Source organism: Telopea speciosissima, chromosome 5 (genome assembly GCF_018873765.1).
Source record: "Telopea speciosissima isolate NSW1024214 ecotype Mountain lineage chromosome 5, Tspe_v1, whole genome shotgun sequence".
Classification (NCBI taxonomy): Eukaryota; Viridiplantae; Streptophyta; class Magnoliopsida; order Proteales; family Proteaceae; genus Telopea; species Telopea speciosissima.
In genome coordinates, this window is record NC_057920.1 from 778,278 (window position 1) to 792,584 (window position 14,307).

Below are 14,307 nucleotides of genomic sequence, written 5' to 3' on the forward strand. Positions count from 1 at the left end.
TAGAATACTAAATAATGTTAGAAAAGAGGGGAAATAATAAAAAATAACACTTGGGCGTCTTGGTCACCTAGGCGCTTAGACACTCCACCACCTTGGATCGCCTTATCGCCTTGACAACTATGCCAGCTAAATGCTATCCCAGACATGTTCTGCCACTGAATGCGAGCGTAACTGGAGTACATTCAACCTCATACACTCCAAGAGGTAGACCTAGTTGGGTGTGAAGAGACTAGAGGACTTGGTCTATGTGCACTACAATATGCGATTGAGAGAGGAGCACATACAACTAGGCACGGAAGTTGATACAACCCCAATTGAGTTGGCAGCTATATTCCAAGTGGATGATGATGAGAATCCACTTTATGAGTGGGTCAAGGATCGAGGTGAACCTTTATTAGATGAGGATGGGGCCGACCCAACAGCCATATTGCTTCACAGATGAGCATGGGCATTGGAGCACGCCATCCTTCATAGCAAAGAGCCCCTAGTCCATTACAAATCATGATAGTGGCTTCGAGAGCGTCGGATCAGCATCATATGCTGGGTATGGACTGTATGGTGGTGGATATGCTGGTGAACCATTCTTTGAGAGCACCAGTTCATTTGGATATGGTAGTGGTCATGATACATCTGCCGCTACAGATGGATATGGGGATGGGTCAGGTGTTGGGTCATCCTTTGTCGACAATCTCTTCGGGTATCTATCCCAGCCATGTGTGTCAAATCCAACTTCTTACAATCACATTGAGCCCTTCCCTAGGTTGGGATATCTTATACAAGTTGATGATGGGGCTTATAGATGGGCAATTATGGACTATCAGAATAATTGAGCCCAAAGCATGTCATGGGATACATATGTAGTACATTCAGAGGAAAGGCTCCAAAATATTCAGTGGTACGCTGCCCGTGGATTGGACCCACCAAGAAACTCCGCATGGAATTAAGCAAGTGTTGATTGTTGAGCACTTTTTTCTTTATTTTGATGACATGTATTATTCAGTGTTTTGTACTTAAACTTTATGTGAACTAAGTATTTGTAATACCAGATTTAGTGTATCCTTCAGCGTACACTAGTAAACTTGGGTCAATAACCACACGTACCATTTTGAGTGTTTTTGTGTGTGTGTGTGTGTGTGTGTGTGTGTCAAAATAATTCATGCATTGTGTTTAGAATGTCAAAAATAGGCTGTACACAAAAAATCAGACCTAAAAATCCATTTATTGGCCTCAAAACCATAGTTGCGAGTTGGCTGGGAAAAAGTTCCAGGTTTCGACCTATTTTCGGTAGGTTTCGCCCAAATCTCGGTTTCAGCCTGGTCGAAACCCGAGATTTAGTACCTAACTTGAGACAAATGAATTTATCGTTGCTCTTATGTCCAACAACACAAGGAAAAAGACAAGTAATATTAAATCTCAAGGAGAAGGTGTCTTCAGAAACTGTAAGGAGAATCAGGAAAAGGGGTAGATCAAATCAAAAGGGATCTGGAAGCAGGAGTCGATCGAAATCAAAAGGGGCAAAGGGCAACTTCACTTGCTACGTAAGAAGGAAGGCCATATGAATAAAGACTATTTGAAAGGAAGATTTGAAAAAGAAAGGCAGAGGAAAAGCATCTAAAGAAGCTAGCATGGCTGATAACTCGAACGGAGATGATGGAGATGTTCTCTCTGTATCTTCAAGTATGAATCAACTCTTTGATTCTTGGATTTTAGATTCTAAATGTTCATAGAAATTGGTTTGATACTTACAAATCATATGGTGGTAGGTCCATTTAATGGCGAATAGTGTGGTATGTAAAACCATTGGAATAGGAACTAACAAAATCAAGATGTTTGATGGGATAGTAAGAACCTTTTCAAAGGTAAGACATGCTCTAGAACAAAAGAAGAACTTACTATCTTTGGGAACACTTTATTCAAATGGCTGCTAGTATACAGTAGCAGGTAGAATACTCAAAGTTAGTAAGGGAATTATGATTGTCATGAAACGTCAGACGACAAAAAACCTATACAAGCTGATAAGGAATATAGTGGCAGGCGGTTAGGACAAATGGGTGAACGCGGCACGATGAAGCTTCACCAAAAAAAAAAAACTGTTGAAGGGAATAAGAACTTGCAAACTGAACTTCTGCAAATACTGTGTTTTGTTTTCAGTAAACAGTGTCAGGTTAGATTCAGAACTATAAACCATACAAGCAAGGATAAACTTAATTATGTACACACTAATGTCACTAATGTATGGGGAGTCGGGGACCTTCACCAATCAAATCCAAAGGTGGGGCAAAATACTCTGTCACCTTTGTTGATGACTACTCAAGAAAGATCTGTGTCTACTTGATGCAGACCCTAGCCTCCTCAAATTGAAGAAGCCACCCTAAACCTAGGGTTTTAGTAGGAGCCTTAGTTTAGTTTAGTTTATTTCCATACTTAGTTTTTATTTTGTGTTTTTAATTGAACCGGATTAAATTGGTTGCATCCAATTGGTTCAATTGGTCTAATTTAAGTGAAGTGATCCTATTGGCTAAGAGGTTCTTATATCCTATTGGCTGGTAAAGAATCTTCTTTATTTTAAGTAGTTAAAGTTGTTTTTAAGTCATTAGGGGTAGATGAGTCTTTTCTTTTAAGTTTTTAATTTGTTTTTACATTGGTCCACCTCTCCACGATTTAAGTGGGAGATTTAAATTGTAATAGATTTAGGAATAAGCCTTTTGGCCTCTTATTTAATAAGAATCTTGGGAGAGGCTCCCCCACCAGTTTATGTTTAAAAATTTTCGTTTCCTGCTGTTAGCCTTTGCTGCTGCTGCTTCTCTCTTCAAAGACTGTCTTGTGTGTCATATCAAGACCCCTTGTGAGTCATATCAAGGGTTAGGGCTGGTGGACTCCGGCGACTCCTTGCATCTTGTAGATCAGGAGGTCCTTCTTCTTCTTCAATCAAGTTTCTCCAAGCTGCCATTGAAGAACCTGCAATTCGGTAAGTTAATTTACTGCTTTAGTATTTCCCCTCCTCCTCCTAACCTTCCAACCTAACCCTAATCGATCCACATTCCCTTCCTCCATTAAAACCCTAATCGATCCCATAAACCCTAGCTTCATCCATAATCACTACAGCCCTATTCCCTCATCAGTTTACACTCAAATTTAAACCACAGCTCCTGCCCAGTAACCCTCCCACTCGATCTCAGTTGCAACCTCAACTGTCCATTAAAAAACCCTAATTCCCTCCATCACCATTAAGACCTAAAACCATAAAGCTTACCTAGACCTAACCAGCCTACAGAATCTAACCCTATTACACTCGAACCTTCCCCATACTGTCCTTATCACTCGGTCAGAACCCCTGCCCAGAATTCCCCCTCCCAACCCTAAATTGATCTCTTTTCCTAAAACCTAAAACCTGAAACCCTAACCCTAGGATTCCAGAATTTTAATTTCTTGTTAAACTTAATTAAACCTATGTCTTTAGCTTCCTACAAACCTGCATATCATTACTACATAAAACCCTAACTCAAACTCCTAGTCTTAACCCTAATTTCTGCCTATTTAGCCTAAGCTGCCCCAATCTGCCAGCCTTGTTAGTTGAACCCATTACCCTGGCTCCTAGTGGGATTACTCCTACCTAGGACTACATTACTACTCTATTTTATTTTATAGTTAAGGTGGGAGGGAAGAAGTGAACCAGGAGGCTTGAATCCAAGACATACTAGTAGCAATGTGCTTTTACACACCACAAGCTACCAAGTGCGCTAGGCACTTGTTCACAATTTGGGTCTACTTCATGAAGCAAAAGAGCAAGGTATTCACAAAGTTCAAAGAGTGGAAAGCAAAGACAGAAAGGCAAACAGGAAAGAAACTCAAAAGCTTAAGATTTGATAATGGAGGGGAGTACAAGTACAATCTATTTCTAGAATTGTGCAAGGATGAAATTATTGCACGTCACTTCACCGTGTCAAATACTCAATAGCAAAATGGAGTGGCTGAGCGGATGAACGGGACTCTTTTAGAAAGAGCTCTTAGTATGAGGTTGAATGCAGAGCTAAATAAAGTTTTTTGCGCAGAAGCAGTGAATCGTGCATGTTTCATTATCAATATGTCACCATCTAAAGTAATTGATTGCAATATTCAAGAGGAGGTGTGGAAATGAAAGCCGACTGATTACTCTATGTTGAGGATTTTCAGATGCCCAGCTTATGTGCATGTGTAGACTGGGCAACATTCCAATTTAGATTCGAAGTCTAATCAGTGCATCTTTCTTGGATTCAAGAAGGGTGTGAAGGAATTCAAGCTTTGGGATCCGATTTCTCAAAGGAATGCAATCAGTAGGGACGTTGTGTTTGATGAGTCTCACATGGTGAAGTCAAACGTCAAACTGCAAGCAGATGACAATGAAAATGGAAGATTTTCAGTGCAAGCAGAGCTAGATAAGTCAGAAACATCAGAAAAGGAAGAATCATATAGCAACTTACCAGAACAACCAGAATCGGCAATTAAACCCTAGAACTTGGTAAAAGGGAAAGGGAAGCATACTCACAAAGCACCTATGAGATACTGTCCTCACCGTTTTGACTTTTGAGGACATGGTAGCCTATGACGTCACAGTTGGTACGGGTGATCCCTCATCTTATCAGGACACTTTGAGTGATGCATAGTTGTCAAGGCACCGCCTAGGTCACCTAGTTGGCGGCACCTTACTTTTGGACCCTCTCCAACGCCTTGGGTCACCTAGACGCCGTGACAACTATGGAATGTTGTACAAAGTGATAAATGTAAAACAAACATGATGAAGGAGATGGAGTCCCTACAAAAGAACAAGAGTTGGGAGATTGTCAAAAAGCCCAAGGGAAAAAAGGTGATTGGGTGTCAGTGGGTCTTTCATAGGAAAGAGGGCAGCATCAAAAAAGGAAGGTGAAAGATTTAAGGTCAAACTTGTAGCCAAGGGCTACGTTCAAAAGGAGAAAGTGGGATTACAATGAAATATTCTCTCCGGTAGTGAAACACACTTCAATACGGTAATACTTGATTTAGAGTTGGAACAACTTGATGTGAAAATGACATTTCTTCACAGTGATTTGGACAAACAAATTTTCATGGAGCAACCTAAAGGCTTCAAGGTGCAAGAAAAGAAGATTACGTTTGCATATTAAAGAGATCGCTATATGAACTCAACTCTCAAGCAATGTCCTAGGCAGCGGTACAAGTGCTTTGGCTCCTTTATCGTGAGGATCGGTTATTCAAGAATGAGTATGACTATTGTGTGTACCTTAAAGTGTCTGATGATAATTCAGTTACTCTCTTGATGCTTTATGTTGATGACATGCTCATTGATGCAAAGAATACGCATAATCTTATCTCTCCCAAGTTTATGTTGAATGCTAAGTTTGATATGAAGGACCTAGGTACTGCTAAAAGAATCCTGGGTATGTAAATTCATAGAGATAGAAGTGCAAGTAAACTTTGGATAACTCCGAAGAGGTACGTTGAAAAGGTGTTTGAACGTTTCAACATGGGGAAGGATAGGCCTGTTAGCACACCATTGGGTAGCCACTTCAAGTTATCTGAATTGCAATGTCTGGCCTCAGATGAGGAGATAGAGAAGATGTCTCTAGTGCCCAATGCTAGAAAAATTGGGAGCCTCATGTATTCTATGGTTTGTAACAAGGCTGATTTATCTCATGTTGTCAACATCGTTAGCCGATACATGAGTTATCCAATAAAGGAGCATTGAAATGCAATCAAATAGATCTTTAGATCTTGGAATCATGTTTAGCGGAAAGAAAAGTTCTACAGAACTTGATGGATATGTTGATGCTAACTATGTCGATGATTTAGACAGACAAAGGTCTACTACAGGGTATGTATTTACTTCAGCAGTTGGACCTATTTCATGGAAGGCAATTCTTCAATCTACAGTTGCCTTGTCCATGATAGAGGTAGGTAGAGTACATGGTGGCAGTTGAGGTTGCCAAGGGGGGGGGAATCTGGTTGACTAGTCTGGCTTGTGAGTTGGGTAGGAGCAAGAAGATGCAGTGTTGTACTATGTCAAAGTGCAATTCATCTTGCAAAGAATCAAATGTTTATGCAAGGACAAAGCATATTGATGTGAGATTTCATAAAATCAGGGGGCTTGTGTCAAAAGGAAGCACTCACTTGAAGAAAATTCATACAGATTACAAACTTGTAGATACAAGTATACAACAACAAACTCAGCCTTGTCCCAACTTAATGGGGTCGGCTAAATGACCAACCTATAGATATCTTCACCAAGTAGATCATTACACAGAAGTTCAAGCTTTGCTTGGACTTGATTGATGTCACTCGCTACTGAGAGTGAGGGTTGCACCCCTTTACGACTGGGGTGTGGTTGCGTACCTTTATGAAGGTATGGGGATGAAGACATCTATAGGCTATCTTCATGGGAGCTTTGCAGAATCGAAGGTAAGGTGGAGATTCGTTGAGGATTTGATGTATTTTATTTTGTAGTCTGGGTTATGGGTTGCCACCAAAGGGCCGTTAAAATCCCATAGGAGTCGGCTCACCTTACTGTTTATCTTCGTTTCTTGGACCACCCCGAGCTGGGGGGTCCATGCAAGGGTTTGAGGCAGCAGCCCCGATGAAATTTTTTGGGTTTGCATGGGGCTAATTCGGTAAATTGTACTTTTTTGTTTTTCCTATAAATTGTTAGAAATGGAGGTTATTAGGGTTACAGGGAATTCTTTGTAAACACATAGAGGCGTGAGGAAGAGAGCTTGTAACCCTTTCTCCATTGATAGTGAAACTGCTCTTATCACTATGTGGACGTAGGCACCTTGCCGAACCACATATATCTTCTTCTTTATGTTTCATTTTGTTTTCTGCATCGTGCGTAGGTTTTCGTTTCTACACGTATGGAGTAACCTAACCAGATAACACTGGTAGAACCTCTTTTAGATTCAGTTGGAGACAAGTTTAATGGAAGGATTAAGATCATAACTTCCTTTATAGGTATTCCTGGATTTGACTGTATGGGAAGAGAATTCAACGATAAAAGTACCTGGTAAATATGAGGATTAATTGGAAATTCTTGTAATATTGATACAAACTCATTTCTTTGTTGTCGAACGAAGGAAAATACAAGAAGTAGATGAGAATGTGATACATCCAATATTCACCGGGCCAATCAGCGGCCGCCACGTGTCACAGGGCGACCCGCTCCAGAACCAAGGGGAACAAACCGGGGTCCCAGCACCCAGGCGCGGCCCCACCCACGCGGCCACACCCAGGCGCGGCCTGCACCCAGGCGCGGCCACCACTCAGGCGCGGCCTCTCGCCCAGGCGCGGCCTGCACCCAGGCACAGCATCGTGGGCACAGACGTGAGGTGGGGGCTACTCACCTATGACCCGATCGTATCGCTACAGACTCATGTCACCACCAGGACTCTAGGCCACCGCTTAGAAGTCACGTCACCCAGACGGATTCAAGCACCAATGACGTTATCACCACACGCGGGTATCTATCCACCAAGGATCTTGATACCACTAGGACACTCCCTCCCGCGGGGAGATGGTCAATCAAGATAGAGCCCCGTTACCCAGGGCCTCTATCCACTCAACGGCACAATCGCCATCAAACTGGGACTCTCCACACCGCCATACACTGCTATAAAAGGCAAGGTATACCCCATCAGGGGGATCTAAACTCATATTGAATAATCACTATTCATCTGTTTGCGCCAGGAGATCTAATTTTGGCATCGGAGAGCCCTAGGCCGGAACCACACCGGTTCTCTCTGTTGACCCCTTGGTCCATTTGCAGGTGACGGCACTCGCAGGACCGCTCGACGATTTCTTGACGCAACAGAATGATTGACCACATATGAAAATTTACAAACTAAAACCTAGTACACTGTACACGACACCAACTGGAAACTTAAAACCATGGCAAGATAACTAACCTCCAAAAGCCCATTTGTGAGATGTCGCATTGGAATGAAGAAATTTCGGATGAACACGTGCATGTTCCAGCGGACCTGATAATAGGACATGCCAACTTATTCAGTATTGGAAGAGCAACAATAAAATACTTTCAGCTTGTGTAGGGGATGGGGAGACCTCGTTCGGGAGCAGATTCCGTATGTCCAACATCATAGTCCCCTGCTTTCCAGAAACAATGTAACTGCGACATCTGGTTCGAGTTACTGTAACTACTCGACTCAGGAATTTCTACGGGAGTCTGCAGTTGCGCTGCTGCACCTGTGTGTGACGCCTTATCAACTGATACATTGTGCTTCTTCTTTTCTATACCGTCTTCGTCGTCGCTACTAGGGATATCGACAACATTCGCAGGCTCCATTTCTCGTTCCTAAATTTAGGGCTTGCGACTTTTTTTTCTACACTGCATGAACCCAGTATCTGGAATCCGGAACCACGGTTTCACAAATCACAAACACATAGACACAGGTACCGGGAAAGAACGGGAAAGGCAACTAATAACACATGTTTCTTCGTTTTTTAGTTTTTTTCCCCTAATATCGACGGAACCGATATAAACTGGTGAATGGCGATCCCTTAGACATATCCATGGGAAGAACACTGATTGGTCGTGTGATTCTTGCGCCTAAGCATCTTGTGCCCAGAGTCCACACATAGGAGTAATCAAAATTACCCACCCAAATCCTCTTGAAAAATATAAAAAAAAATTCCCAATCATATTTAGTGATGCCCCTATATTTACTCTCATTAGTCATCGCCCCTTAGTGCAGGACCTACACGACCAATCGACAATCTCTTCCCCCTCTTCTTTTTTATAGAAAATGATGTTTCAATCTAAAATCAATCCTGACATGAATACATGTTAGTATAGGGGTCACCAATATCATGAACTAAATCCATGAGTAGAATGATAATGTACTCGAGCCTTCAGATCTATTGTTACATTAACAGTCGTTCAACCAAATGAACAAAAAATAGTAAAAATTGATAGACTAACCGATGAGTTCGATAGACCATCTGGCAAGTCTAAATAACCTTGTTTTGACTGTTTTGCCCATTTTAAGGGGTTGAACCTTGTGAGACTTCAAATTTTACTTCTTTAAGACTTTTAACCCACTCTTTTGTGATTGTTTGCAATAGGTAACGACTGACTTTAAGTTTAAGCAAGTAAAAAATTTTGAAAAGCGATTGAAAGGTGAATTAGGATTCTCAACCGATGCATTCTAGAAAGTTAATCCCACATGATTGAATGATATGTTTGAATGCATTAATTACATATGTGATAGAGTTGCAAACGATTGATTGGTCTAGTTTTGGTCAATATTTGTGCATATAATGAAACGGACTCAAATCGAACTACTAAAATGTTCAATCTATAAAATACAATTCAATATTAATGGCCTTTTATTTGTTTATTATCAATTGATATCATTTTAATTCCTTCTTTTTTGTAAATAATATTGAGTTATGTCGATTTCATTTGATTTTTTTTTCAGTTTTAATCGTCTTTTAGTTTCAAGCCAAATGATTGTTTTGGTTTGTCTCATCGTTTAAAGTAGGTTCATTGCATCATATAACACTATTTGCATGGAGGACAACTACTAATGCAGTTGGTAGGAGCTTGGTGTAGTGGAACTAGGCTCCCTGGTTGATGTAAGGAGTTTGTTGTTCTTTCTTGGTTGGGGGATCCTTTCCCTCTTTTTCCCCCTTATCCCCTCGAATCCCCAGGTTCTATACTTGTATTCCTTTAGTTTTTTTTTTTTTTAATTTATGATGAAAGTGTAATCACACAAATCACACACCAATCCCAAAAGGTTAACCGACTTTAAGGATCATGGAATACTGGATATACTTGTATTCCTTTAGTTTTGTACTCCTCTCTTCTAGCCATGTGATATTGTATCATTTTATGTAATCAACACAAATAATCTAGTATATCTGAAGGGAAAAAGACCTCTACTTGGTGGTGTTTCCTATGCTCTCCAATAGGTGAGCACACTTGGGTATCTAACCAGGGGGCAAAGGCATCATCTCACGATGCCCGGTGAGAGAGCGTAGGAAACACCACCAAATAGAGATCTCTTGCCCATATCTTAAATGGTACATACATTGAAATGATAAGTGTAGTGTATTACAAAATTCGTAACATTATATGTATGTATAAATAAGTAATAAAAAGAAGCATAGATCATTAAGGAAATTGAAAATCTTAATTTTATTCTTAAAACTTTAGAATCATATACAGGTTCCAATTTGTACTCAAAGCCCAAATTCGCAAGGTCAAGCCTGAAAACCAATGAGATGGGCTTAGCTGAGTCCATCCTAATATGACATTGGGCCTAGCCAAGCCCAAGCCAAGGCTAAGGTAGGATGTCAATCGATTGGGCCTAATCGGTCCCCATCAAATTACTGCCCAAAATTGTTTTTCCCCGTTTAGGTATTTGGGCCCCATGGGCTAGGGCATGGACACATTTCTATTTAGTAGGTCAATTACTAGTCTGTAACCAGGCTCAACATAATTGGGCTATAAATGATCCTGAAATGGACCGTAAACGGACTCTAAATGCTTTTTTGGTCAGTCAAGTATTTGGTTAGGCAACTATTAAGTAGGGGTGTCCATTGGTCCGATTCTGGGCTATTGGTCCGGATCCTTATTGGTTTCGGCTCTAAAGTGTCAAGACTCAAGACCACAATCGGACCAATAAGCTTACTGGATCCAAATCTGAGACTCATGACTGTTACCTAATGGGTGGTCCGGTTCCTAATCGGCTCGAAACATTATTGAGCCCAAAACAATGACAATGAGAGTTTATCTAGGAAAGCGGGAGCTTCATCATACATAGATATAGTCTTGTAGAGTCCAAAATAAAAACATTGATGCATATATAAATAAAGATACAGTTCATAATTTCTATTTCAAACTCAATTCAGATACTTATGATTATTTTTTTGGGGGGGAGGGGGTAAACAGATACTTATGACTTAAAGAGCAACAAAAGAGCACCAGTTAAAAGTCCTAAACAATGTAATATTATTAATAGGTTAGTGTTTAAAGCCTTTTAGGGTTTTAGAGATCTATTTTCCCATTCAATTTGTTTACATATCATCTGATTCCAACGGTTCCGGTGCTATCAAGTCCTTAATGATCTATCGGTTCTAGAACCATTGGGAGATCCGGACCAATAGTATATCACTAGGACCAGATCCGTTCCCATAAGCTATTGGATGGTTTGGTTCCGGTTCCTTTCGATCCGGATCGATTCCAGTTATTGATTATGGTCCTAATTGATACCCTTACTGTTAAGCCACTACCTTGCACTGGCTTTTGAGCCAACAAGAAAAGCGGATCTACAACCGCCTTATATAAAAGGGCTTTAGTTCCAGCGCATTTGTTATTCTAGCGCGAACAAATCTTATGGAGTGGATTCTTTGTTCCCATGCCTTTCTTGGCCGGACCATCCCAACCGGCAATTTTATTAGTCTTGAGTTGGGAATAGGCGTGTCAACCGGTCGGACTCGGTCGGTTTCGGTCGGGCCTGAACAGGCCTCACCGATTTTATAGGCTACACCATGTCCGACCTTTTAAGCACTTATGTTGGGTGGGCATGGTACAGTTTCAATTCGGTCGATCAGTGTTCGGTCTTTAATCGGGGCAACCTTATTCTGGCTAATCGGGCCTTAATCAGGTTTTAACCGGACTGTGGGCATGTCTAGCTCTAACCGGGCCTTAACTTGACTATGGACATGTTTAACTCAAACTGAGACTTAATCGTCCGGGAGGAGAATGGTCATTCCACCCGGGTCAGAGTGGGAGGAGAGTTCAAGTGTGAGGTTTGTAAGAAAAGACATAATATGGATTTAGTTCCAAGTATCTAATAAGTCAAGTTAAAAAGTTGGGCCAGCTCATGTAGGTACAGTAGGAACACAATAGTAATGGTTTAATTTTAAAATTAAAATTTTTACCTGAGCGAAGTTGGGAGAGCAAGCCACTTGTTATGGTCCTTAAGGGAGTTGGGTAAGTATTGAAGAAAGAAATAGTCACTCCAGTCAAGAATGGCTCCCTTCTCAACACCCAATCTGGTGCCATAACCTTCATAGGTAAGTGGGCTAGAACCAATCACAAGGTTTCAAAACTAGTAAATAGGTCGGGCTATGTCGGGCTAGCATTCGGTCAGTTCGGTCGGGTGCCCGACGGTCTAGAACCTCACACCGGGACCGCTCAGTTACTAAACGTGTCGGGCCAGGCCGGGCTTTAGCCAGTCAGGCTCGATTGGTTCTGCCGGGCCGGGCTTGGAATTGACACCCCTAGTTGGGAAGCAAGAACAAGTCTCTCCAAATGATTGTTGCAGAATAGTTGTTCCTCCCAAATGTTCTTTATGAACGCCTGATTATAAATTGTCGGTGATTGAGTCCGACATGTTTAATAATTGATTGAACCAGTCCTAGACTTCAACCAATCGGTTCAAATTGGACCTATTGGTGCAGACCAACTTTTGACACTCTTAAGCTAAGGTACCATAGTGGGCTAGCCCCGATGATGGGCCTATCTGGCTTGCTTTTTTTTTTTTTGGTAGAAACCCATATGGCTTGCTTGCACCCATAATTTATGGGGAGCGGGTGGGATTATTATCCTCTCCAATTCCTAAAGCTCGGCAGTGCGGCAATGCTAGGTGGAGATGCCAACATGTGGTAGCTCGGACATCCAACGGTCTGTGCTCATTGACTATGTTGAGATCGGACCGTAGGATGCCCGAGCTGTCACGTGTCAATATCTCCACCTAGCACTAGTGCAAGGAGCTTTAGGGAATTAGAGAGGATAATTTTATGAGGGGTGACGTGAATCGGTATCGCCTCTAATTCCTCCAATTCCTTACATAAGAGCAGAAATGACCACCCTACCCCTGCTCGAACACACTGCCCAAGGTGGGATAAAATGGTCATTTCCGCTCCTGAGGAAATTGTAGTGGGCAGCGAATTGGAGGTGATAATTATTCGGGGTAACGGATGCATTGTTTTAAAAAATGGAATCCAGATCGGTATTGGTTTCGACCGAAACTGATACATCGATCTTACTGGGCAGAATTCAACCATATGGACACAGGACACGGACACATGATACACACGAGAGGATGAGGAGACTATAGAAAGGAGCGGGGATCATTATAACATCAATATCATCACCTCGCATTTTAATATTATCATCTGTTTCCGGAAAATTTTAATATTATCATCGATGGATCTGGAAAAACTTCGGTAAGGAGAAATCTCAGTTTCGTGAATCACACAAACGATCGGGGGTGGGGGTTCGGAGTTAGAAAGGCAACGCAACAATGGTTGGGGGCGGGTGCTGTCCGTCGATGGAGCTGTTCCGCTCGGAGCCGATGCAACTGGTGCAGCTGATCATCCCCATCGAATCTGCCCACATGACCATTTCTTACCTTGGCGACCTCGGTCTCATTCAATTCAAAGATGTAATCCTTCTTCTGTTTATTATGTTGTTTTGTTTCTAACCTAATCCTTCTTCTGTTTATTATGTTGTTTTGTTTCTAACCTGGTACTCTGATTCTAAATTCCTTGATGGTTTCTGTAATTAGGATTTCACATTAGTTGTTTATCCGAATAGATGGTTCTGCTTATATCCCAACTCTCAAGCGATCGGATTCTCATCTACCTATGCCCCAATATCCGGAGAGTTTTACTATTAAAAAAAAATCAATTTATTATTGGCATCTATAATTCTGTATCTGCACCTTAATTAAGCGAACTTGACGTATTTTGGGATTTTAGAATATGCTTTTGATTGACATCCCTCGTCATATGGGCAATGACATTGTGGTTTAGTTACTCAGTAGTTTGTGTGCTGAACATTTCGGTGTAATAGATTCACGTCGTTCAGTGTGCTTCAAAATATAGTTAAAGTGTTCCAAGACTGGTGAACATGTAACTATTAATTTATTGTCGTAGTTCAGGACTTGATCAGTGTTTGTCGTTATAGTGATGTTTAGAAGTCAGTGGGGTGCAGTATTTGATTACTCTAATGCTTGCAATTTGCGACAGATGATACAAGTCAACTCAACCAAGAAGGGCTTGTCCATGCGAATGCCATTTGACAATTCCACTTGATTTACAGCCTCTAGCTTCTGTGTAATCATGTTTCATTAAGTCTAATTAGCAGCAGATGATGATATTACCGCCGTATCAGTGTGCATGCATAAAATTGAATTCCTCACCCAATACCCGCCCCACTTCCCCCCCCCCCTCCCCAACAAAAAAAAAAAGGGAAAAGAAAAAAATAGTTATTGGAATTGACCCATGAACTATGCCATACCTGCTGGTACAAAAGAG

At 41.4% G+C, this 14,307-nt stretch overlaps 2 protein-coding genes across 4 annotated transcripts in view; one reads left to right on the forward strand and one right to left on the reverse strand.

The window, feature by feature from the left end:
• The window catches only part of LOC122662368 (protein MICRORCHIDIA 2-like), a 72,521-nt gene extending 64,093 nt beyond the window's left edge, over positions 1-8,428 (reverse strand). For both annotated transcript variants that reach the window (XM_043857983.1, XM_043857982.1), the window contains exons 1-2: positions 8,083-8,428; positions 7,926-8,000 (exon numbers count right to left, since the gene is read on the reverse strand). In XM_043857983.1, coding sequence (XP_043713918.1) covers positions 7,926-8,000; positions 8,083-8,323 — 316 coding nt within the window. In that variant the 5' untranslated portion in view covers positions 8,324-8,428. The remainder of the gene's footprint in view (positions 1-7,925; positions 8,001-8,082) is intronic.
• A 4,778-nt stretch (positions 8,429-13,206) lies between these two features.
• Positions 13,207-14,307, forward strand: part of LOC122661925 (V-type proton ATPase subunit a2-like) — a 33,488-nt gene continuing 32,387 nt past the window's right edge. For both annotated transcript variants that reach the window (XR_006332939.1, XM_043857442.1), the window contains exon 1: positions 13,207-13,433. Coding sequence is in view for 1 of the 2 variants with exons in the window: in XM_043857442.1 (XP_043713377.1) it covers positions 13,293-13,433 (141 nt within the window). In the remaining variant the exon portion in view is untranslated. The remainder of the gene's footprint in view (positions 13,434-14,307) is intronic.